The sequence below is a fragment of the Oncorhynchus tshawytscha genome, unplaced genomic scaffold, assembly GCF_018296145.1.
Source record: "Oncorhynchus tshawytscha isolate Ot180627B unplaced genomic scaffold, Otsh_v2.0 Un_contig_4324_pilon_pilon, whole genome shotgun sequence".
NCBI classification, from domain to species: Eukaryota; Metazoa; Chordata; class Actinopteri; order Salmoniformes; family Salmonidae; genus Oncorhynchus; species Oncorhynchus tshawytscha.
In genome coordinates this window covers 94,109-119,658 of record NW_024609799.1, presented here as the reverse complement: position 1 = coordinate 119,658, position 25,550 = coordinate 94,109, and the positions used below count along the sequence as shown (strand labels likewise).

Here is a 25,550-nt window from a genome sequence, read left to right as displayed (position 1 = left end):
TGCACTATATATAGGGGATAGGGTGTCATTTAGGATTCAGTCAAAGTCTGCCTACGGCTCCTGAAGTGGGACAAAAACCCAGCAGTTATGAGTCCTTTCTCATAACTCTTAGACAGGGTTTATCTGATAACAGTCAAGGTAAAGCCATAAAAAGCCGAAGCGAAAAAACACATTAAACCGCTCATTAAACTACACGTTAAATTAAACCGCCCATTGAAAACACAAGGCTTGTTTGCTCAACTGATCTGTGTAATATGCATGTTCCTATCTAGTCATTTATGTACTGATTGAGTTTGTCATATTTTTATGTCTACTGTCCACAAAAACTATAGCAACTGGATAGGTTGAAACTGGGCTTGTAACCAGGAGATAAATTAGAGTCCCAATTGTCCACCCTTCTCCCAAAGCGTGCACTGCACTGGCCTCGTATCCAGTCCTCGTATCCATAACTCTGAGTTTGAGCCCCGTCCCTCAGCTTTTTACCGTAACGGGTGGGGAGACGGTTTGTTATGGTTTCAACGGCTGATTGCCGCTTTTAAAGGATAAGACTGAAAACAGCAGACGTAGAATCCATTGAAGACTGGCTTCTCTGGAAATGTTATGCACTTCTCCTTAACAAGAACCCTGGTATACTTTGTTGACGGTGCCTTAGACTTACTGTATGTAATGTTGACACCATGGTGACCTTGAGTCCACCATAGGACAAGCATAGATGTACATATTCGCATATAGATGTGTGTAGGTAAATATAGACACACAAAGATAAGTTGTATATAAACACATCATTGGAGTCCACTTGGCCAAAGGGAAGACCTCACTGTGTGTCAAATGGCACCCTATTCCCTATATAGTGCACTACACTATATGGGCCCTAGTCTAAAGATGTGCACTACATAGGGATTAGGGTGCCATTTGGGACAGAGTTGCATTTATTAAATATGAGTGATGCTAGTAGTGGAAACATTTAGGGAGGGTGGAAACGCTCCCTCTGTATTTCTATGTATACAGGACAGTGGAGGCTGCTGAGGGGAGGACGGCTCAGAATAATGGCTAGAATGGTACCAGACACCTGGCTGCTGAGGGGAGGACGGCTCAGAATAATGGCTAGAATGGTACCAGACACCTGGCTGCTGAGGGGAGGACGGCTCAGAATAATGGCTAGAATGGTACCAGACACCTGGCTGCTGAGGGGAGGACGGCTCAGAATAATGGCTAGAATGGTACCAGACACCTGGCTGCTGAGGGAGGACGGCTCAGAATAATGGCTGGAATGGTACCAGACACCTGGCTGCTGAGGGGAGGACGGCTCAGAATAATGGCTGGAATGGTACCAGACACCTGGCTGCTGACACCTGGCTGCTGAGGGGAGGACGGCTCAGAATAATGGCTAGAATGGTACCAGACACCTGGCTGCTGAGGGGAGGACGGCTCAGAATAATGGCTGGAATGGTACCAGACACCTGGCTGCTGAGGGGAGGACGGCTCAGAATAATGGCTGGAATGGTACCAGACACGTGGTTGTCTTATGTTTGATTCCTTTCCAGACAGTAATATGAGCCGTCCTCCCCTCAACAGCCTCCACTGATAGTGTCACCAACCATTTCAACTTCTCCGCTAGTGCCTGTGTGAAGTGTCCTTCCTACAGAAGGCTCAAACGCGATGGTGTATACACTCTATTTGCCCAATCAACCTCCTCAAACTGTCCATATATTTACATTATAAAACCGTGGACAAAGTCATTTAAAGCCATGATGGCACGCACTTGAGCAAAAACTGAAGGGCATATTCAGGATTATCAAACTGTTGCCTTGTGTTCATAACTGTCGGGTTTGTGTATGGGAGATGAGTGATGTTGCAATTTGTTGTTTGCAATTCTGAACATACCCCCTAATGTCCAGTGTGGCCTAGTAAGGCGACATCTACACAGGCAGCCCAATTCTGATCTTTTGACCAGTGAGATCAGATCTTTTGCCAATAATTGGGGGAAAAAATCAGAATTGGGCTGCCTGTGTAAATGCAGCCTTACTGTTCAAATTGAACCTCCCCAGTGAGCAACCTTTGTATCTATGATTGATCGATAGCCAAGACTTCTGTAAGTATGTGATTTGTAGTTTAGTTATGGGTTGTTAATTGATTGCGTTTTGTTTTCTGTAGTTGTAGGGGCGATGTGTATATTTAGCTTCTTGTCCATTGTTTTATCGTGTTACATCATTGGTTATCTATGTGGTTTTGATTTGCCATTTGATCTCTACCACCACCACTGATCTAAATGAAATAGTGTAGATTTGAGTTCCTCACTTATTTTACATTTATGAAGTTTATTTGCAAATTCTGTGTCTCACTTAACTTTAATACACCAACAAAATGCTAGCACCAGAAACCTGTTAGTTCAGTTGTGTTCTATTGAATCCATTGTTGTATAAGGAAGTGTCTTTCAACAGCTGTGATGTCACAAGGTTCTAATTCAACTTCTGTTCTGTCTAAATGACGCGTGTGTCGGCGTGGGCAGAATAAAATCTGCCTTAAATCCAATATTGGCTCATAATTTGACTGGTTTGAAAAAAAAAGACATGTTTACAAGTCCAGATTGAAGTGACTGTCTATTGTAACCATGCTACAGTACTGGTAACATGTGCTTTGGAGATTTGCGTTACCATAAAAATAATCTTAATTGGCAGCTAGTTGTACTGTACAACAACGTGCCAACTGCCAAGACCTAAACAGGTTATTTCAGTCAAGGCTAGTACATTGGATTGCAATCCAACGCCATTTCTTTCACTCAGTTCACTAGGGTGATTGGCAACTATAATGTTAAGTGTTGGGTGCATGTTTCATGAGCTGAAGAAACACAACATGTTCCCTATACGCACAAAAAGCTTCTCAAATGTGTTAACATCCCTGTTAGTGAGCATTTCTCCTCTGCCAAGATAATCCATCCACCTGACAGATGTGGCATATCAAGAAGCTGATTAAACAGCAGTATTACACAGGTGCACCTTGTGCTGGGGATAATAAAAGGCACAATTGTCACAACACAATGCCAGATGTCTCATGTTGAGGGAGCGTGCAATTGGCATGATGTAATGGCACAACCGAGCCCCTCCACCTTATGTTTTTTTGGGGTGATTGGCACAAAAAAAAAGACCTTGCACACCGAGTTATGGGTTCGACTTAAGATTTTGTAAAATCCGGAAAATGACTGAACACAAACCATAAATGAACATAAAAAAAAAAATAGGAGGCAAATCAGACCAGAACTACAAAAAGTAACAGTTGAATATTAAGTTGTGCACACTAGACTCATTGCATGGCAGTATGTATGTTTTAGCAGGTGTATCCAAGTCTTACAAAATATGATATGTACTAAGTATATGAAGCCCTATAAAATGAGTTATTACACAGATACCATACCGTTCAGTGGGTTGATGGAGCTTCATGTAATGTCCAAGCTCATTCCATGTGCAAAACTTAAAAGGGATAGTTCATTACTCCAATTAGAAAATGAAGTCAACTATCCCTTAACTCATCACCAGTCAAATTACCAAACCTAAAATTAAAAGGGATTGTTCACCATCTCATTCAGTTCCAATCCAAGTCAACTTCCCCTTTAAAGTCATGTGAGTGAACTATCCCTTTAAGAATAGTCTACTGGTAATGATCAGAGTTGCAGGGTGGCGAAGAGTTTCCGTGGCGACGTAGTGTTGTCAAACAGTTTCCCTGTCATCACATGCGGTGGCGTCTCGTCCCTGTGGGGGGCGCTATTCTCCTTCAACACATCCATCAGGCCACCGTAACACTTCCTGCACCGCGCATGGTACATATCGGCTCCACCAATCACCTCCAACTGGGGGCGGGGCACAGACAAGAAACAGGAAGTGAGATCATGTCCAAATATAGGCACAGACCTAAAAATCAACCTCCTTACTCCTTTGGGCAGATGCGAAAGGATCGGATGGGTAATAAACGGTGAAATGGGACACAGTGATAACTGTGATTCCTGCAGGGACTTTTCATTCCTAACTGGTTGACTAATAAAACAGGGATGATAGAGATCAAGAGGGGATTTCAGAAAGGGAGAGAAGCAGGTAGACCAGGACACTGAATGTCAATAGAGATCGGTTGTGACGACAAAGAGGATATGAAAAACCACCAGTCTCATTTCACTCCCAGAAGTTCAAGGGAATACAACCTTTGAGTCTGAAAGGCATGTGATGTTTCTACTGTGTGATGTGATTTATATTAGAACTGAGGAGACACATCTCCTCTCCCCCATCCCCCTCACCTCTTTCTCTGCCCCCAGTCTCTTGGTGTATGCTGCCTCCTTGTAACACTGCATACAGACAGCGTTCAGCTTCACAACGCTCTCAGCCAGGGGAACCAGGTTCAGGATGTCTCCAAAGGGCTGCAGACAGACAGGACAGGGCAGAGTTAGGTCAGACAGTACAGTTCTCTGGCTAGTGTACCGTCTGAAACAGACAGACAGGACAGGGCAGAGTTAGGTCAGACAGTACAGTTCTCTGGCTAGTGTACCGTCTGAAACAGACAGACAGGACAGGGCAGAGTTAGGTCAGGTAGTACACTAGCCAGAGAACTGTACCATCTGAAACAGACAGACACACATCATTCATACGCAGTTATTAATTCAAATTCAACTGAAACTTTACATGTAAAATATTCTATTCTCTGAGACAACTGTTACCGATGATAACAAGATTACGATGCTCGACAACCAGGAGGCAGGCAGCAGACGGATAGGATATGGATAGATGGATAGGACTCATCATCCATGTTTACCTTTCTCTGGAAGGTTCCGTCCAGGGCCGCTACGATTATAGTCTTCCCCATGTTGGCCATCTCCTCACAGAACTGCACTATGTCTGGGAACTGACAAACACAACAAAATAAGAAGAATATGACATGGATCCATAAGCATACGACTATAACAGTCAGGACATCATTGGTAATGTAGCCTGGGTCAGTGTAATGTAGGTAATGTAGCCTAGGTCAGTATAATGTAGCCTGGGTCAGTGTAATGTAGGTAATGTAGCCTAGGTCAGTGTAATGTAGCCTGGGTCAGTGTAATGTAGGTAACGTAGCCTAGGTCAGTGTAATGTAGGTAATGTAGCCTAGGTCAGTGTAATGTAGCCTGGGTCAGTGTAATGTAGGTAATGTAGCCTAGGTCAGTGTAATGTAGGTAATGTAGCCTGGGTCAGTGTAATGTAGGTAATGTAGCCTAGGTCAGTGTAATGTAGGTAATGTAGCCTAGGTCAGTGTAATGTAGGTAATGTAGCCTAGGTCAGTGTAATGTGTAGCCTGGGTAATGTAGCCTAGCCTAGGTCAGTGTAATGTAGGTAATGTAGCCTAGGTCAGTGTAAATGTAGCCTAGGTAATGTAGCCTAGGTCAGTGTAATGTAGCCTGGGCCTGGGTGTAATGTAGGTAATGTAGCCTAGGTCAGTGTAATGTCAGTGTAATGTAGGTAATGTAGCCTAGGTCAGTGTAATGTGTAATGTAGCCTGGGTCAGTGTAATGTAGGTAATGTAGCCTAGGTTAGTGTAATGTAGGTAATGTAGCCTAGGTCAGTGTAATGTAGCCTAGGTCAGTGTAATGTAGGTAATGTAGCCTGGGTCAGTGTAATGTAGGTAATGTAGCCTGGGTCAGTGTAATGGGTAATGTAGCCTAGTCAGTGTAATGTAGCCTAGGTCAGTGTAATGTAGCCTGGGTCAGTGTAATGTAGGTAATGTAGCCTAGGTCAGTGTAATGTCAGTGTAATGTAGCCTAGGTCAGTGTAATGTAGCCTAAGTGTAATGTAGCCTGGTCAGTGTAATGTAGGTAATGTAGCCTAGGTAATGTAGTGTAATGTAGCCTAGGTCAGTGGCAAATGTAGCCTGGTCAGTGTAATGTAGCCTGGGTCAGTGTAATGTAGGTAATGTAGCCTAGGTCAGTGTAATGTAGCCTAGGTCAGTGTAATGTAATGCCTAGGTCAGTGTAATGTAGGTAATGTAGCCTGGGTAGCAGTGTAATGTAGTGTAATGTAAGGTCAGTGTAATGTAGCCTAGGTCAGTGTAATGTAGGTAATGTAGCCTAGGTCAGTGTAATGTAATGCCTGGTCAAATGTAGCCTAGGTCAGTGTAATGTAGGTAATGTAGCCTAGGTCAGTGTAATGTAGGTAATGTAGCCTAGGTAATGTAGTGTAATGTAGCCTAGGTCAGTGTAATGTAGCCTGGGTCAGTGTAATGTAGGTAATGTAGCCTAGGTCAGTGTAATGTAGGTAATGTAGCCTAGGTCAGTGTAATGTAGGTAATGTAGCCTAGGTCAGTGTAATGTAGCCTAGGTCAGTGTAATGTAGGTAATGTAGCCTAGGTCAGTGTAATGTAGGTAATGTAGCCTAGGTCAGTGTAATGTAGCCTGGGTCAGTGTAATGTAGGTAATGTAGCCTAGGTCAGTGTAATGTAGCCATTGGCAATGTAGGTCAGTGTAATGTAGCCTAGGTCAGTGTAATGTAGGTAATGTAGCCTAGGTCAGTGTAATGTAGCCTAGGTCAGTGTAATGTAGCCTAGGTCAGTGTAATGTAGCCTAGGTCAGTGTAATGTAGCCTGGGTCAGTGTAATGTAGGTAATGTAGCCTGGGTCAGTGTAATGTAGGTAATGTAGCCTGGGTCAGTGTAATGTAGGTAATGTAGCCTAGGTCAGTGTAATGTAGCCTGGGTCAGTGTAATGTAGGTAATGTAGCCTAGGTTAGTGTAATGTAGGTAATGTAGCCTAGGTCAGTGTAATGTAGCCTGGGTCAGTATAATGTAGGTAATGTAGCCTAGGTCAGAGTAATGTAGCCTAGGTCAGTGTAATGTAGCCTGGGTCAGTGTAATGTAGGTAATGTAGCCTAGGTTAGTGTAATGTAGGTAATGTAGCCTAGGTCAGTGTAATGTAGCCTAGGTCAGTGTAATGTAGGTAATGTAGCCATTGGCAATGTAGGTAATGTAGCCTGGGTCAGTGTAATGTAGGTAATGTAGCCTGGGTCAGTGTAATGTAGGTAATGTAGCCTAGGTCAGTGTAATGTAGGTAATGTAGCCTAGGTCAGTGTAATGTAGGTAATGTAGCCTGGGTCAGTGTAATGTAGGTAATGTAGCCTAGGTCAGTGTAATGTAGGTAATGTAGCCTAGGTCAGTGTAATGTAGGTAATGTAGCCTAGGTCAGTGTAATGTAGCCTGGGTCAGTGTAATGTAGCCTGGGTCAGTGTAATGTAGGTAATGTAGCCTGGGTCAGTGTAATGTAGGTAATGTAGCCTAGGTCAGTGTAATGTAGGTCAGTGTAATGTAGGTAATGTAGCCTAGGTCAGTGTAATGTAGGTAATGTAGCCTGGGTCAGTGTAATGTAGGTAATGTAGCCTAGGTCAGAGTAATGTAGCCTAGGTCAGTGTAATGTAGCCTGGGTCAGTGTAATGTAGGTAATGTAGCCTGGGTCAGTGTAATGTAGGTAATGTAGCCTAGGTCAGTGTAATGTAGGTAATGTAGCCTAGGTCAGTGTAATGTAGCCTGGGTCAGTGTAATGTAGGTAATGTAGCCTAGGTCAGTGTAATGTAGGTAATGTAGCCTAGGTCAGTGTAATGTAGCCTGGGTCAGTGTAATGTAGGTAATGTAGCCTAGGTCAGTGTAATGTAGGTAATGTAGCCTAGGTCAGTGTAATGTAGGTAATGTAGCCATTGGCAATGTAGGTAATGTAGCCTGGGTCAGTGTATTTTAGGTAATGTAGCCTAGGTCAGAGTAATGTAGCCTAGGTCAGTGTAATGTAGCCTGGGTCAGTGTAATGTAGGTAATGTAGCCTGGGTCAGTGTAATGTAGGTAATGTAGCCTAGGTCAGTGTAATGTAGGCCTAATGTAGCCTCAGTGGGTAATGTAGCCAGGTGTGTAATGTAGGTAATGTAGCCTAGGTCAGTGTAATGTAGCCTGGGTCAGTGTAATGTAGGTAATGTAGCCTAGGTCAGTGTAATGTAGGTAATGTAGCCTGGGTCAGTGTAATGTAGGTAATGTAGCCTGGGTCAGTGTAATGTAGCCTAGGTAATGTAGCCTAGGTCAGTGTGTAGTGGTAAATGTAGCCTGGGTCAGTGTAATGTAATGTAGCCTAATGTAGCCTAGGTCAGTGTAATGTAGCCTGGGTCAGTGTAATGTAGGTAATGTAGCCTGGGTCAGGTCCTAGTGTAATGTAGCCTGGTAGTCAGTGTAATGTAGGTAATGTAGCCTAGGTCAGTGTAATGTAGGTAATGTAACCTAGGTCAGTGTAATGTAGCCTAGATCGCCTAGGTGTAATGTAGCCTAGGTCAGTGTAATGTAGGTAATGTAGCCTAGGTCAGTGTAATGCCTAGGTAATGTAGCCTAGGTTAGTGTAGGTTAGTGTAGTAGGTAATCTAGCCTAGGTCAGTGTAATGTAGCCTGGGTAATGTGTAATGCCTAGGTCAAATGTAGCCTAGGTCAGTGTAATGTAGGTAATGTAGCCTAGGTCAGTGTAATGTAGGTAATGTAGCCTAGGTCGGTGTAATGTAGCCTAGGTCAGTGTAATGTAGGTAATGTAGCCTAGGTCAGTGTAATGTAGGTAATGTAGCCATTGGTAATGTTGCCTAGGTCAGTGATCTCCTCAGAGACATTTCACAGTTCTGTTGTAGCCCTGAACTAGATCACCTGATTCAACTAGTCAAGGGCCTGATGATTAGTTGACCAGTTGAATCAGGTGTGCTCGCTCTGGAATAGTTTAAGTACGTGGAACGTCTGGGGGAGACGTTTGAAAAAAGGTTGGCCGAGGTCATAACACTAAGGAATATGGTGCTGATGATGCCATGTGCTTAACAGATGAATATAACAGATGCATATCAATGGGAGCTTATTTAGCTGTAGAGGACATACAGGTAATGATCTAGTGAGGAACAAAGAGGATCACTCTGTTGGATACAGTGAGAGGCTAACAGACTAATGTACTATACTTACAAACTGCCCTTCGTCGATTCCGATGACGCAAGCCTGCAGAGCTAGAGAACGCACGTCACTCAGGCAGTTGGCTGGTACAGCTTCCATTGTGTTTCTGGTGATTGTGTATAAATAAATAAATATATATATATATATATACACACACACACACACACATATATATATATACACACACACACATATTTTGCACACACACACATACATATATATATATAAAAAGAGGCCATCCTACTAAATACATTAGTGATGCTGTAATTCAGTACATTTTGCCATGGGGCAGAGAGGAAAATGAACTGTTTTACAGCTAATTTCATGCAATTCTGCAACAGGGTGGAGAGAAATGTTGAACGTTTTTAATATATCTGAGTGAGACTGACAAAAAAAAAACAATCAGCCCCAGGCTGGTAATTCGACCATGATAACACTAAACTAATTTAGCAATCTAAAAAATGTTAGCTGACATGGGCTATTTGATTGTCTGTCAGTGAGTGACACAACAAGAGAAACTGCTGATGCAACGCCACATGTCACAATGACACCTTGTGTATTCTACTGTTCAACCTCGCAAAAGCAGAGGGGAAACAACTGTTGTCCTGGGTGGCAACAATGAGAATCAGGTGAAACCGGGTATTAATTAGTTCATGGGGGTGCGGTTAAATGTAATGTTATCGATACAAATCAGGAGATCATGTATTTGACATAAACCAGTGTTCTTACTTGTCGTGCGTGGCCATGCCCTTCTCAGAGTAGCGTGTATCTTTGGCATATTTGACCACCAAACAGTTGTACTGGGCGATCTGGAAACGACGCACTCGCCTTATCAACTCAGTGCTGTTAATAAGAAAATACATTTCAGTCAGTTATAGAGAAAATGTATCACTAACTCGTAATACAGCTATGAAGCGCTCTCTAAAACACTGACGTGGAGTAGGTGGTTACAGTTTATAGGATAAATGCAAAGTCAAAGATCCTATTAAATTACTAATATATTCTAATTTGTAATACTATGTAAAGTACACTACAGTAGCTTGTTACGAGCAGTGCTTGAGATGCTGATTACAGTACACCGTGTCCTAATGCACTGTTACATTTGGCGGGCTACAATTTCTAATGAGTTGTTATTGTTGTGCCATCAAGTTACGGTGGTTCACTGGCTGTCGGTACAACATCTTAGCTCTTGTCGTTAACAAATAAACAGATGTTTATGTAGAATTAGCGAACGGAAACCTTTTGCCTGAGAACATTGGGCCAAAGATGACCTGCAAACAAATGAGAGACAATGAGTTTGATGTGTACGATCAACATAGAAATGTGAACGTACAGTCAGTGCATTGCATATGATTGAGTTATTTGTTTTGTTATATGATTATAAAAAGGTTCAGGGTAACGTTGGACAACTGCTAGCAAGCATTTGTCTCAAAAAAATTGTGAACGTACCTGGATCTGTCCTATTGCTTTCCGTGGGGAATATGGCAGGATTCTTGGAACATTCAAACACTCCATTACGTTAACCTTCGGTTTCACAATATTTCTAATTATTATGAAAAATAACTGCACTCTTTCGAGAGGCTGAAAAGATTATGAATGTCCCGCCGCGGCGGATTCTGTAAACGCTTGATCAGGGTCACTGAACGAACCAATCAGCTCACAGAATAATCACGTGACAAACGCGCCAGTAGGTCAAATGTTCGTTCTTCTGGCGGGAGACTTTGTTAATTATACTCATTATAAAGTTGTACTTTCACATAACTCATTTGTGATTGTACTGAGCTCCACAGTATTTAACATGTATCTAGACAATTCCTTATAATACTCTGAAGGCACTACTGTACTAATGCACTGTTACATTTGGCGGGCTGCAATTCTAACGAAGCTGTTATTGTTGTGCCATCAAGTTACGGTGGTTCACTGGCTGTGTTGGTACAAAATCTTAGTCCTAGTCGTTAACAAATAAACAACTGTTTGTAGAAGTAGCCAACGGAAACATTTTACCTGAGAACATTGGGACACCGCGCAGACACTCGTCCCGCAGACCCGCAGACACTCGTCCCGCAGACCCGCAGACACTCGTCCAGCAGACCCGCAGACCCGTTGACCCACTGGCCTCGATGGGCGTTTTTTCCCCTGCTTATCTTTTGTCCAATTCCAAAGGTTCTCTGTGTTGTGCCTCTCGGAGCCTATCTGCTGTTGTTACATTCAAGAGCAACAATGTCACGTTGGGAGGATATGAATAAGGATGTAAGTGATGTTAATATGATGTACGTTTTGTGTCTGTTCATACAATGTCACGTTGGGAGGATATGAATAAGGATGTAAGTGATGTTAATATGATGTACGTTTTGTGTCTGTTCATACAATGTCACGTTGGGAGGATATGAATAAGGATGTAAGTGATGTTAATATGATGTACGTTTTGTGTCTGTTCATACAATGTCACGTTGGAAGGATATGAATAAGGATGTAAGTGATGTTAAGATGATTTAGTGTCTGTTTACACAGTAGACATTGTACTGTAAATATGTAACCGGTGCAGCTGTAGCTCTGCTTTGTGTGTGATTGATTGCGACTAAAGACGTGGACCTCGGATATCAGGTTGTTTTAACGCATTGCAGTTCTCTCCTGCATCCAAAAGAAAATACGCAACATTTGTAGAGCACAAATATGTGCGTCTCTCGTAAGTACGCGCGCCCCTATTCCCCAGGAAGCAGGCCTGCATGATCACTAAACAACATGCTATATTAACATATGAACCTGGTGGGAAAAAGAATACATTTTTTACTTTTTTAAATGTAACCTTTATATAACAAAGTATTTTAACAACTGTTAGAAATATATAATAATGTCTGCAAGTAGCCTAGTTCCTCTTTTTCATAACCTACTCTCTTCATTTCTAAACTTTGCCTATCCGTTTGCCATTATCACTATAAAATAAAGCACCGTTTCTCATATCTAAATATCGATTATAAATACTTTAGTTCCCTGCTCACATCATCTGTTGAAACAACAAAAGTATCAACAAAAATCTGTATGTTGACTTCTGCTATTAATCAAAAGTTCCGAATGACTACCGACTGGGGGCGCTGTTGGACTGCGCCCTCGCTGTCTGCCTGGTCTTTATGAGCTAATGTTCCCACTCCAACCAGCTTGTACCTATGGCCGCCCATATTCACAACACACTTGTGTGTGGTTGCTTTGACAGGAGCTAGAGAGGCAGTTTTCGCCCAGCCAATGGTCGCACAGAATGTCGGCAGACGACGTTATCAAATCCCACGTGACGGCGCTCAAAGAAGGTCTGTCGATGATTGATTAACTAGCCGATAAAGTTGATTATTGACAAGAGTGTGGGTTCAGGAAAGAGCAATAGCCAACTGATTGCTATGGGGATCTTCTTTAGGCTAGCGGTGACATATGGGTGGTGCCCGCAGTCCGAATAATGAAATGAATGATTGGAAAGTAACCAACTGTATGTCGTTGGTTTGATTTCTATTGTTGTTGTGCCCCGTATGGCTAACAAGTATTTCTGTATCCGTAGGTTACACTACAGTTTAGTCAAAATACATTTTTGCAAAGTAAACAAAGTGGTGTGTCTCTGTACATTTCTCCGTGTGCATGTTTTTGGTGCGTGTTTAGGTACGGAGCGTGCCCGTGGCCTGGCCCAAACCCTCCTCAACGTTCCCTATGGAGAAGGAGAGGGGGAGAAACTAGACGTCTATGTTCCCACCACCACTTCTCTAGGTGTGTGTGTCTGTGATATATCCTGTTTGTCAACAACACACCCTCTCTGATATTGTCTTCAACTAGAAGATGACGATAGAATAACAGGATAATCAAGTGACACACGTATAAACGCAACATGCAACAATTTCAAAGATTTTGGTGAGTTAGAGTTAATATAAGGAAATCAGTCAATTGAAATAAATTCATTTGACCCCAATCTATGGATTTCACATGACTGGGCAGGGTCGCAACCATGGGTGGGCCTGGAAATCAGCATGAGTTTTCCTCCACAATAGGCTTTATTACAGACATAAATACTCCTCAGCCCCCCCCCATCACCCTCCGGCATCTCCACAGACAGCCCTCAGGCATCTCCACAGACAGCCTCAGGCATCTCCACAGACAGCCCTCAGGCATCTCCACAGACAGCCTCAGGCATCACAACAGACAGCCCTCAGGCATCTCCACAGACAGCCCTCAGGCATCTCCACAGACAGCCCTCAGGCATCTCCACAGACAGCCCTCAGGCATCTCCACAGACAGCCCTCAGGCATCATCCCTCTGATCCCAGCTACTGAGACACACACCTTCATTCTTCATCTCGTGGTGAAATTAAATAAAAGAAGGGTTTCACTGAAAACATGAAAACTGAGTTATTTTCTGTCACTGATTATTTGAGATATTACATCAAAATAGTATTAAAAGGAAGCATAAACCAAAACTCTTTCCAGATTCAATCTCCTGATCTAACACTAGTGTACTGCAGCTACAGTATGTTGTTGAGACCAAAGGGGGTATACTGTAGTGTAGTACTGTGGTGTAGTAGTGTAGTAGTGTACTGTGGTGTAGTGGTGTAGTAGTGTACTGTGGTGTAGTAGTGTACTGTGGTGTAATACTGTAGTTCAGTAGTGTATTTTTTATAAATTTAACCAGGAAGGACTCATTGAGATTTAAAATCTATTTTTCAAGAGCATCCTGGCCAAGATAGGCAGCACCAAGTCATTACAAAAAATACAGACAAACAACATGAAAAACTACAAGTCATCTAGTAAAAACCATAGAATTCCCATATAACACAATCAAAAACATCAAATGAAAAACATTGACAGGTCAGGGAATCAGTCTCAAGATCATCCATCAGTGATTTAAAAACACCAATCAGGACAAGTTCTTCCAGTTTAAAAGTATTCTGTAAGGTGTTCCAAGACGATGGCACAGAGTACATAAAAGCCCTTTTACCAAATTCAGTTCGGACATTTGGAACAGTTAGCAGGATAAAGTCCAGCGAACGAAGAGAGTACCCACCACATTTCTGAACAATAAAAATGCCCAAATAAAAAGGTAGTAAACCCAAAATGGCTTTGTAAATAAAAGTATACCAGAGACTGAGCCTACGAGTGACTATAGAAGGCCAGCCAACCCTGGTATACAAAGTGCAGTGGTGCGTAAGTGTAGTGGAGTAATGTAGTGTTGTACTGTAGTGTAATAGTGTAGTACTGTGGTGTAGTAGTGTAGTACTGTAGTGTACTGTGGTGTAATACTGTAGTTCAGTAGTGTAGTGGAGTAATGTAGTGTTGTACTGTAGTGTAATAGTGTAGTACTGTAGTGTAATAGTGTAGCTCAGTACTGTAGTTCAGTACTGTTGTGTAGTACTGTAGTGTACATTACTACTGTTGTGTAGTACTGTAGTGTAATAGTGTAGCTCAGTACTGTAGTTCAGTACTGTTGTGTAGTACTGTAGTGTACATTACTACTGTTGTGTAGTACTGTAGTTCAGTACTGTTGTGTAGTACTGTAGTGTACATTACTACTGTTGTGTAGTACTGTAGTGTACATTACTACTGTTGTGTAGTACTGTAGTGTACATTACTGCTGTTGTGTAGTACTGTAGTGTACTACTGTTGTGTAGTACTGTAGTGCAGTAAGGCAGCAGCACATTACTGACAGCTGTGACAGATGTCTAATGACTTAAAGGGGATGCGGTAGCCCTTATCAAGGGGATGCGGTAGCCCTTATCAAGGGGATGCGGTATGCCCTTATCAAGGGGATGCGGTATGCCCTTATCAAGGGGATGCGGTATGCCCTTATCAAGGGGATGTGGTATCCCTTAAAGGGGATGCGGTAGCCCTTAAAGGGGATGCGGTATCCCTTATCAAGGGGAAACCAAGCTTTCACAACACCTTACATGACACACAGGCCTGGGGGCAACATGGAACCGGAGAAACAAGGCATTTCCACAGTAGAAACTGCACACAGACACAGGTCCACACAGACACAGATCCACAGAGACACAGGTCCACACAGACACAGGTCCACACAGACACAGATCCACAGAGACACAGGTCCACACAGACACAGGTCCACACAGACACAGATCCACAGAGACACAGGTCCACACAGACACAGGTCCACAGACACAGATCCACACAGACACAGATCCACACAGACACAGATCCACACAGACACAGATACATACACAGATCCACACAGACACAGGTCCACACAGACACAGATCCACACAGACACAGATCCACACAGACACAGATCCACACAGACACAGATCCACACAGATACACACACAGATCCACACAGACACAGATCCACACAGACACAGATCCACACAGACACAGGTCCACACAGACACAGACCCACACAGACACAGATCCACACAGACACAGATCCACACACAGACACAGATCCACACAGACACAGATCCACACAGACACAGATCCACACAGACACAGATCCACACAGACACAGATCCACACAGACACAGATCCACACAGATCACACAGATCCACACAGACACAGATCCACACAGACACAGATCCACACAGACACAGATACACACACAGATCCACACAGACACAGGTCCACACAGACACAGATCCACACAGACACAGATCCACACAGACACAGATCCACACAGACACAGGCAGTGCCCTGGGTTAGACAGCACATATGCATCTGGCCATGGATCTTCTAAGTGGGTGTTTGCGGGGAGGGGGTGAAGGTGTGTGGAAGGATGGAAAAAATGGCACAAATCGTCATTCTGTTACCAAACTTAGCATATGCACTGTTCTTCAAGTTAATTCTATTTTTTTGGTAAATTTTCAGTGGAAATGGTTAAGAGTAGTTACTGTGTTGTATGGGGCTGTTTAACTTAGTTTTTTGTTTGACATATATTTTAAGGTAAAGAAATGTGAGTCCACATCATTCTGTAACTGTGGAATTACCCATAACCATGTTTTCTTCTAGATGTCCCACTGGTAATCTACCTCCATGGAGGCTACTGGCAGTTCCTTAGGTACCTGTCTGTCTGTCTGTCTGTCTGTCTGTCTGTCTGTCTGTCTGTCTGTCTGTCTGTCTGTCTGTCTGTCTGTCTGTCTGTCTGTCTGTCTGTCTATCAATAATTTGTCTCTCTGGTCATGGCTGTGATATTGGGGAATTAATAACCATTCTACATATTCTATTTCGCTCGGCCTTTCTCATTTGGGAAAAAGTCCATCCTCACTCCTCCGTCCTCCGTCCTCTCTCCTCTGTCCTCTCTCCTCCGTCCTCTTTCCTCCGTCCTCTCTCCTCCGTCCTCTCTCCTCTGTCCTCTCTCCTCTGTCTTCTCTCCTCTGTCCTCTGTCCTCTCTCCTCTGTCCTCTCTTCTCCGTCCTCTCTCCTCCGTCCTCTCTCCTCCGTCCTCTTCCTCCGTCCTCTCTCCTCCGTCCTCTCTCCTCCGTCCTCTCTCCTCCGTCCTCTCCGTCCTCTGTCCTCTCTCCTCCGTCCTCTCTCCTCCGTCCTCTCCTCCGTCCTCTCTCCTCCGTCCTCTCCCTCCGTCCTCTCTCCTCTGTCCTCTCTCCTCCGTCCTCTCTCCTCCTCTCCGTCCTCTCCTCCTCCTCTCTCCTCCGTCCTCTCCTCCGTCCTCCTCCGTCCTCTCTCCTCCGTCCTCTCCTCCTCCTCCGTCCTCTCTCCTCCGTCCTCTCTCCTCCGTCCTCTCTCCTCCGTCCTCTCTCCTCCGTCCTCTCTCCTCCGTCCTCTCTCCTCCTCCTCTCTCCTCCGTCCTCTCTCCTCCATCCTCTCTCCTCTGTCCTCTTTCCTCCGTCCTCTCTCCTCCGTCCTCTTTCCTCCGTCCTCTCTCCTCCGTCCTCTTTCCTCCGTCCTCTCTCCTCCGTCCTCTCTCCTCCATGACCGGAAACCGATAAGTGGTGGGAGAGAGTCAGTTTGTCAGTAGGTGAAATGGAAGTGTCCTCCCCTCCTCGATAGCCACCTTTCATCGAGGACAGTCATGTGTATCCTACTGAGTCCTTCATGGAAGAGTTTTGATATGCCACACCCCCTTTGAAGCAGTCGTTTTCTCAAAGGAGAACAGCAGGTAGAGAACAGCAGGTAGAGAACAGCAGGTAGAGAACAGCAGATAGAGAACAGCAGGTAGAGAACAGCAGGTAGAGAACAGCAGGTAGAGAACAGCAGGTAGAGAACAGCAGGTAGAGAACAGCAGGTAGAGAACAGCAGGTAGAGAACAGCAGGTAGATAGAGAACAGCAGGTAGGTAGAGAACAGCAGGTAGAGAACAGCAGGTAGAGAACAGCAGGTAGAGAACAGTAGGTAGATAGAGAACAGCAGGTAGATAGAGAACAGCAGGTAGGTAGAGAACAGCAGATAGAGAACAGCAGATAGAGAACAGTAGGTAGATAGAGAACAGCAGGTATGATAGAGAACAGCAGGTAGGTAGAGAACAGCAGGTAGGTAGAGAACAGCAGGTAGAGAACAGCAGATAGAGAACAGCAGATAGAGAACAGCAGATAGATAACAGTAGGTAGATAGAGAACAGCAGGTGGGTAGAGAACAGCAGGTAGGTAGAGAACAGCAGGTAGGTAGAGAACAGCAGGTAGGTAGAGAACAGCAGGTAGAGAACAGCAGGTAGAGAACAGCAGGTAGAGAACAGCAGGTAAAGAACAGCAGGTAGAGAACAGCAGGTAGAGAACAGCAGGTAGAGAACAGCAGGTAGAGAACAGCAGGTAGAGAACAGCAGGTAGGTAGGTAGAGAACAGCAGGTGGGTAGAGAACAGCAGGTAGGTAGAGAACAGCAGGTAGGAACAGCAGGTAGAGAACAGCAGGTAGGGTAGAGAACAGCAGGTAGAGAACAGCAGGTAGAGAACAGCAGGTAGAGAACAGCAGGTAGAGAACAGCAGGTAGAGAACAGCAGGTAAGAACAGCAGGTAGAGAACAGCAGGTAGAGAACAGCAGGTAGAGAACAGCAGGTAGAGAACAGCAGGTAGAGAACAGCAGGTAGAGAACAGCAGGTAGAGAACAGCAGGTAGAGAACAGCAGGTAGAGAACAGCAGGTAGAGAACAGCAGGTAGAGAACAGCAGGTAGAGAACAGCAGGTAGAGAACAGCAGGTAGAGAACAGCAGGTAGAGAACAGCAGGTAGAGAACAGCAGGTAGAGAACAGCAGGTAGAGAACAGCAGGTAGAGAACAGCAGGTAGAGAACAGCAGGTAGAGAACAGCAGGTAGAGAACAGCAGGTAGAGAACAGCAGGTAGAGAACAGCAGGTAGAGAACAGCAGGTAGAGAACAGCAGGTAGAGAACAGCAGGTAGAGAACAGCAGGTAGAGAACAGCAGGTAGAGAACAGCAGGTAGAGAACAGCAGGTAGAGAACAGCAGGTAGAGAACAGCAGGTAGAGAACAGCAGGTAAAACATCTGAAAAAGATAATGCACATATCCATTTATATATAGAATGTTTTGCTAAATGTGTTTTGTAACTTTACACATATATTCAGGGATTTTCACCCGTGTAAACGTCATTTGCCTGATGCCGCGTGTGTGGAGAGGAGTCTAATTTCATACAAGCACATTTTTCTCCACGAGGATGCAGGAGTTGAGCAAATCCATTTGAGAAAAGGCCTATATGTTTCTTCTCCCTAGTAAGGAGGAGTCCGGGTTTATGGCTGTCCCATTGGTCCATAAGGGCGTCGTGGTGGTCGCCGTGGGTTACGACATCGCTCCCAAAGGTACCGTTGATGTGTCCCTGGTTTGTGATGTCATAGCAACATAGGAGACATTATGAATGCGTACCAAATGTCTCCCTGTTTATCTATAGCGTACTACTTCTGTAGACTGCAGCTGGGGTCTTCAGAGCACAGCAGCCTGTTGGTCTAAAATTGTGCACTCCATCTGTCCCTCGTTTGTTCCTATGTTTTCTTACTTTCCTCCTCTTCCCCCTGTTTCCCATCCAGGGAACATGGATTTGATGGTGTCTCAGGTGCGGAGGAGTGTGGTGTCCGTCATTCAACAGTATTCACACATTAGGTGCGCCCTCTTCATCAGTCTCAGTCTCAGATCTGTGCTTACTAAAGGCAGTCTTAATGATATAGAAGCACATTTTTAATCAACTTCCATTGCCCTCCAAGAGTGGCTGAATATAATCTTTACTATCTGACTAAATGAGATAGTAACAAATATGTCATGATTTGATGATATGAATGTCTAGGCTAGGGGTTGGTTTCTGACTGGCAATCCTCTCTCTCGCTCTCTCTAGTGGTCTGTACCTGTGTGGCCACTCTGCGGGGGCCCACCTGGCTGCTATGATCCTCTCTACAGACTGGTCTCAGTACAGTGTGACCCCTCAGATCAAAGGTGAGAGGTCAAGAGGTCAAGAGATAGCGGGTTGTCAGCAGAGACGTGATCTCAGTAATCTTTCTCCATAACCACAGAAAGACCTGCTTTTTTATTTTGAATGATTGACAATCTTCTCTCCCTCCTATCTCCTTACCCAAACATTGTCTCTCTCTCCTATCTCCTTACCCAAACATTGTCTCTCCCTCCTATCTCCTTACCCAAACATTGTCTCTCCCTCCTATCTCCTTACCCAAACATTGTCTCTCTCTCCTATCTCCTTACCCAAACATTGTCTCTCCCTCCTATCTCCTTACCCAAACATTGTCTCTCCCTCCTATCTCCTTACCCAAACATTGTCTCTCCCTCCTATCTCCTTACCCATACATTGTCTCTCCCTCCTACCCAAACATTGTCTCTCTCTCCTTACCCAAACATTGTCTCTCTCTCCTATCTCCTTACCCAAACATTGTCTCTCCCTCCTATCTCCTTACCCAAACATTGTCTCTCCCTCCTATCTCCTTACCCAAACATTGTCTCTCTCTCTCTCAGGTGCGTTCCTGGTCAGTGGTATATATGACCTCCTGCCCATCCTGTCCACCTATGTCAACGAGCCTCTGAAGATGACAGAGTACGTACCACACACCCCCACACCCATCCACCCCTGAAGATGACAGAGTACGTACCACACACCCCCACACCCATCCACCCCTGAAGATGCACCACTGAATGCTCTACCTCAGGTATTCCCAAACTGAGGTACGTGCAATGCTGTCAGGGGTACACCAAATAAAATAAAAAATATCATTTAATGTATTTTTTCTCACATTTTCAAACAGTACATTAATGGTTTCCATGGGGATATACATTTGGGTGAGTTTTTTCTCTCTCGACTGAGTAGCCTCGTTTCACTGCCTAAAATACAATGAAACCATCCAGTGTTCAGCGAAATAACAACACAATGTCAAATACAGGTAACCTAGTCAAATAATTAACATCCAATCACATTAACCACTTACTCTCTCCTCAGGAAAACTGATCTTGAGCAGACATTTAAAACAAAATAAACCATTATGCATTTAATGTAGCCACTCATTTTTTGAGTGAGTAAAGATGACATTTATATGTGAAATGGTAAATAAAAGCAACAGATACCATTAATGAGCCTCTGGTCCTATAAGAGTCTTTGTCATTGAGCTAACAACACAATGTACAGGTACAGTCAAACATCAATCACTTAACTCCCTTGGAGGTTTCACTCTTGATAAATTTAGAAACCTGCTGACCAGTGAAAAATATGGCTGGAGGCTTTCAATGATGAAACTGAGGCCTGGTGAAAAAACAACATTTGAATTAATGAGAAGGGGTTAACCTTATATGGTGCTACCGAGACAGGCAAGACCCATGCTATCAGGACTTCCCTTCTTCCAGCTGACCACGGATATGGCTGGGACATGCTGAGGGAAAAAGGGGTAACAAAAACTATACAACCATGCCTTCATCTACTGTTTCATGGTCAGCTACAGGTCAATGAGTAAACAATTACTGCTTACATCAATGGCCAAATTATTGGTGAGTCAACAGGCCTGGCATTGGTATATGTCTGTTACGTTTATGAGGGTCAATTAAGGAAGACATCCTAAATGAAACCACTGGAAACCAGGACAACAGGAGAGGATATTTTTCAAGTACTGGACAGGTTTGTGACATCAAATGGACTTTGGTGGTCAAGATGTGTTGGTAGCTGTACTGATGGCGCACAAGCCATGACAGGGAGACATAGTGGGAGAGGTAACACGCGTGCAAGCTCCTCTCTCTCTCTCGCCTCTTGTTTCCCCTCTTTCTCTCTGTCTCACTCTCTGTCTCTTCACAGAGAGGTGGCTCTGAGGAACAGTCCTAGTCAGCTGGTTCCGCAGCTCAAACTCTCCTCCTCCAACTGTGACATCGTGGTTGCCGTGGCGCAGAAAGACTCACCAGAGTTCCGGAAGCAGTCGGAGGACTACTACAAAGTCAGTACAGACTGAACACATAGAAGTAGAAAACAGAATCAGAGCTGATGAATAGAATGTGTCCCGAGTTCCATGGATGGAAAAACAGACATTGTCTGGGACACATTAGAATGTATCTAGATTGTTCTTGTAGATTTCAGAAAGAGACAAAACAATTCACCTTTATAACACAGCTGCACACTTGTATTTTTGGAAGAGTTTTAGGGCCTAGAAAATTACTAACTTTCTGTCCCTTTTTTCTCCCTCTCTTCCCTTCCTCTCACCCTCCTCGCCTCCTTCCCTTTCTCTCTCCCTTGGGAATTTCCCTTTCTCTCTCCCTCCTCTCCTCCACCCTTCTCTCTCCCTCCTCTCCTCCTTCCCTGCCTCTGGGATCTTTCCTTCCCTTCCTCTCTCCCTCCCCTCCTTCCCTTCCTCTCTCCCTCTTTGCTCTCCCTCTCTTCCCTTCCTCTCTCCCTCTTTGCTCACCCTCCTTCATTTCTAATATCTTCCCTTCCTCTCTCCCTCTTTGCTCCCCTCTCTTCCCTGCAGTCTCCCTCTCTCCTCTGCCCTGGGGCATTGGGATATTTTTCCCTCCTCTCCCAGTCCTTCCTCTGCCTCCTACTGGCCCTCCAACACCACTTCCAGCAGCATCTGGTCTCCCATCCAAGGACTGAAAGTCAGGACCTTCCCTGAACACTAGCTCTCCTTCCCTTCCTCTCAGCCTCTTTGCTGGTCCCTCTCTGTGTCTTCCTTCCATGGATGGAAAAACAGACATTGTCTGGGACACATTAGAATATATCTAGATTGTTCTTGTAGATTTCAGAAAGTGACAGAACAATTCACCTTTATAACACAGCTGCACCCTTATATTTTTGGAAGAGTTTTAGGGCCTAGAAAATTACTAACTTTCTGTCCCTTTTTTCTCCCTCTTTGCTCTCCCTCTCTTCCCTTCCTCTCTCCCTCCTCTCCTCCTTCCCTTCCTCTCTCCCTCCTCTCCTCCTTCCCTTCCTCTCTCCCTCTCTTCCCTTCCTCTCTCCCTCCTCTCCTCCTTCCCTTCCTCTCTCCTCCCTCCTTCCCTCCTCTCCCTCCTCTCCTCTTCCTTCCCTCTCTCCCTCCTCCTCCTCCCTTCCTCTCCCTCCTCCCTTCCCTTCCTCTCTCCCTCTTTGCTCTCCCTCTCTTCCCTTCCTCCCTCCCCCTCTCCTCCTTCTTCCTCCCTCTCTCCCTCCTCTCCTCCCCCTCCTCTCTCCCTCCTCTCCTCCTTCCCTCTCTCCCTCCTCCTCCTCCCTCCCTCTCCCTCCTCCTCCCTCCCTTCCTCCTCTCCCTCCTCCTCTCCCTCCCTCTCCTCCCTCCCTCTCCTTCCTCTCTCCCTCCTCTCCTCCTTCCCTCTTGCAGACTCTGGAGTCAACAGAAGGACTGAAGGTAACATTGGAGGACGTTCCAAACACAGATCACTTCAACATCATCGAGCAGCTAGTCGACGGAGACTACCACCTCACTCAGGTAGGTACCCCCATCCCTACCTCTTTCTCCCTCTTCCTCCTTATCTATCCCTTCCTTTTTCTTCTCCTTCTCTTGCTCGCCCCTCCCTATCTCCTCCCTCCCTATCTCCTCCCTCCCTCCCTATCTCCTCCCACCCTATCTCCTCCCTCCCTCCCTCCCTATCTCTTTCCAAGTCACAGTCAACCTTTGAAGAAAATAAAAAATGTATTAGCTAGACAGTGTTATTTCCTCCAGACCTTAGTGTGGTGTGCTTTTTGTGAGGCACTCTCCTTGAGCTAATGATCATTACTCATCATGAGTATCAGTTTGTCTGTCTCAAAGGTTAAGATGAACTTGACCTTTGTGACCTTTGTCTTCATGCGTCTACCTCCTCCTTGTACAGCTGCTGTTAAAGATGATGGGGAAGAGCTAAAGAGATACAGGGACACCAGCCAATCAATGAAGAGATACAGGGACACCAGCCAATCATTGAAGAGATACAGGGACACTGGCCAATCATTCATTTACATATCAACCACAAACACCTCTGTTCTGAACCACATCTAGAGGCACCACGCACCAGTTTTTATGGACTGATGGCTATTGGCTAAACAAGGTGGTTAGGTAACAGGTATTATGTTTTGTGTTACAGAACCTCTGGGGTGAAGATTCCCTTAGTTACAGTTCTTGGATCAGTTTTTGATTCCTCTTAACTTGAACTATTAGTGGGAAAAAATGCTAAACTGACCCAAGATCTGCGTATAGGGGCATCTTCACCCTGCTCCGTTACAAAAAGCTATCGCCTGGAGTTCTTCCTGGTTCAAGTCATGACCAGGAAATACTCCAGGAAATATTCCAGACCCTGCTTTATGTCTTATAGAAAGGTGGGCAATCATTTTGGCTCAAAGGCCGCATCGGGATTTTCTAAATTCAGAGGATGGCCGCACAGATTTTTTTCCCGGACCGATTTGTTCGTCAAAAACAATTTGTGGGCCAGAAAAAGGGAAGTTATTTAACTTTTAGGTCCAATATAATCTCTACATACTTTCTCATTTTAAACGTTCAAGAGCCACTTCCTCCAGGACTGCTGCGTAGAAGATCTTTTGAGCCATGTTCCCTCTAAGCTGCCACTTCCTCCAGGACTGCTGCGTAGAAGATCTTTTGAGCCATGTTCCCTCTAAGCTGCCACTTCCTCCAGGACTGCTGCGTAGAAGATCTTTTGAGCCATGTTCCCTCTAAGCTGCCACTTCCTCCAGGACTGCTGCGTAGAAGATCTTTTGAGAGTGTGTTTGTGTTAGAGAGGCACATGGTTTTCATTGGTCTCTCCTGTGTTAGTCTCTTGTGGTCGGCAGTAAGTCCTCAGACTGGCTGATAACCTCATGATGATGCATCCTACTCTCCTTACCTACACAGCTAACCTGTTGACATCTTTTTCTTTATTTAACTAGGCAAGACAGTTAAGAACAAATTCTTATTTACAATGACGGCCTACTTGTAAAGCTCTTAGGAATCTTTTAGGGAAATGGTCAAACTGATCCTGGACCAGCCAAAGTTTGAAAACATATTATGCGTCCCAAATTGCATCCTTATATAGTTCACTAGTTTTAACCAGGTCTATTTCACTAAGTAGGGTATAGGGTGCCATTTGGGACTGAAGCATAGCCTGCCAGGATAAAGTAGCAACACTTGATTCCAGAGCGAGCGAGATAGCTAATCAGTTAACCAATCACTATGCACAAATTAATATTGTCTTCATGGCAATTTTGCCATTGTCCAGTCGATTTCATCGCTTGTTTTAGTGGCACAGTGTAGTTGATAACGCGCCGACAGTGGCACTTTTTTGCTTCTTTGTATTGTTACATCACTTCCTGTGTTTGTTTCTAAACCTCTCTGAACCATAGAAATAGTCCACCCATTATGACATCATTGACTTGAATAAGGATGCCTGTTCTCTGAGCCATATTGACTGGGAGTCTTTCCCCACTATGTTGTTCACCTGTTATTATAACTTTATTGACCTGTCATCAGAACCAGGGTTCAAATTATACATGGCCTCTTGGGGGTGCATGAACGGTGAGGGTGTTCAATCTGCCCCCCCCCCCCCTGTAATTCAAACCCTGGTTATTTTCTAAAGGACATGAACAGGGTCTGGACTTCTCGTGTTAAGATTAAGTACATGACATGAATTGCAATCAGTATGAAGAAAGGTGAATGTTGGCATTCAATAGGGTACGTCCCGAATGGTGAAAAGTAGTGCACTTTTTTTAGGGAAAAGGTTACCATTTTGGACATTTGTCAATATTTACCTAAATAATTGTCAGATGTGTGTTACACATGGAATTCATTGTAACATGTACCCCAAAATAACTGTTTGACACTTGAATTTGTCAATCTAGAACTAAGGAATACTGTATTTTGTTTATTATTCTACCCTAATATGAAATTGTCAATCTAGATTTGCACACTAAAATGTAATAATGGTTTTATGTGGGTCATTATGCTTCTTTGTCTAGTAGCCTAAATGCTTGTTTACATTATTGTTTACATGACTAGTAATAATGTTGGTGGGAGAATTATGTAAAATATCACAATAAATGTGTATGTCATAGAAGTGTGCCATTCTGTCAAAGCTTTCTTTTTGAGAAAATATTGGTGAGTTTCAGAGACGGGACTGTCAGGGAAAACTGTGGTTGCAACTGTGGTTGCAAGGGAAGTCGAGCCTTTTCATAACCCTCATATGAAACGTTATAAATAGGACCATTGTTTTTGGGGAACATAAGGGATA

General features: G+C 44.3%; 2 protein-coding genes and 1 long non-coding RNA gene across 5 annotated transcripts; 2 read left to right on the top strand and 1 right to left on the bottom strand.

Moving 5' to 3' along the window:
* Positions 1–2,301: 2,301 nt before the first annotated feature.
* Positions 2,302–10,618, bottom strand: tk1 (thymidine kinase 1, soluble). Its single transcript, XM_042318284.1, has 7 exons — positions 10,410–10,618; positions 10,200–10,231; positions 9,690–9,803; positions 8,973–9,066; positions 4,795–4,884; positions 4,283–4,402; positions 2,302–3,844 (listed from the first exon to the last, which is right to left on the bottom strand). The coding sequence occupies exons 1-7, from the start codon at positions 10,473–10,475 to the stop codon at positions 3,659–3,661; spliced, it is 702 nt and encodes a 233-aa protein (XP_042174218.1). The 5' UTR covers positions 10,476–10,618; the 3' UTR covers positions 2,302–3,658.
* LOC121845932 lies at positions 6,366–6,770 on the top strand. The gene is made up of 3 exons (XR_006082866.1): positions 6,366–6,410; positions 6,490–6,518; positions 6,735–6,770. It is a non-coding gene; the product is annotated as an uncharacterized LOC121845932 (long non-coding RNA).
* Positions 10,619–10,957: 339 nt separating the features above from the next.
* Positions 10,958–25,381, top strand: afmid (arylformamidase). 3 transcript variants are annotated; one of them, XM_042318280.1, is made up of 10 exons: positions 10,958–11,210; positions 12,172–12,262; positions 12,603–12,707; positions 18,609–18,694; positions 18,920–18,992; positions 19,222–19,319; positions 19,851–19,929; positions 21,172–21,307; positions 22,679–22,786; positions 23,169–25,381. In XM_042318280.1, exons 2-10 carry the CDS (start codon positions 12,201–12,203, stop codon positions 23,196–23,198), a joined length of 777 nt encoding a protein of 258 aa, XP_042174214.1. In that variant the 5' UTR covers positions 10,958–11,210; positions 12,172–12,200; the 3' UTR covers positions 23,199–25,381. The 3 variants fall into 3 exon arrangements, with proteins under 3 accessions (XP_042174214.1, XP_042174215.1, XP_042174213.1); XM_042318281.1 differs by lacking the exon at positions 10,958–11,210 and adding an exon at positions 11,264–11,358; XM_042318279.1 differs by lacking the exon at positions 10,958–11,210 and adding an exon at positions 15,948–15,996 and having other exon boundaries at positions 12,102–12,262.
* Positions 25,382–25,550: the final 169 nt, after the last annotated feature.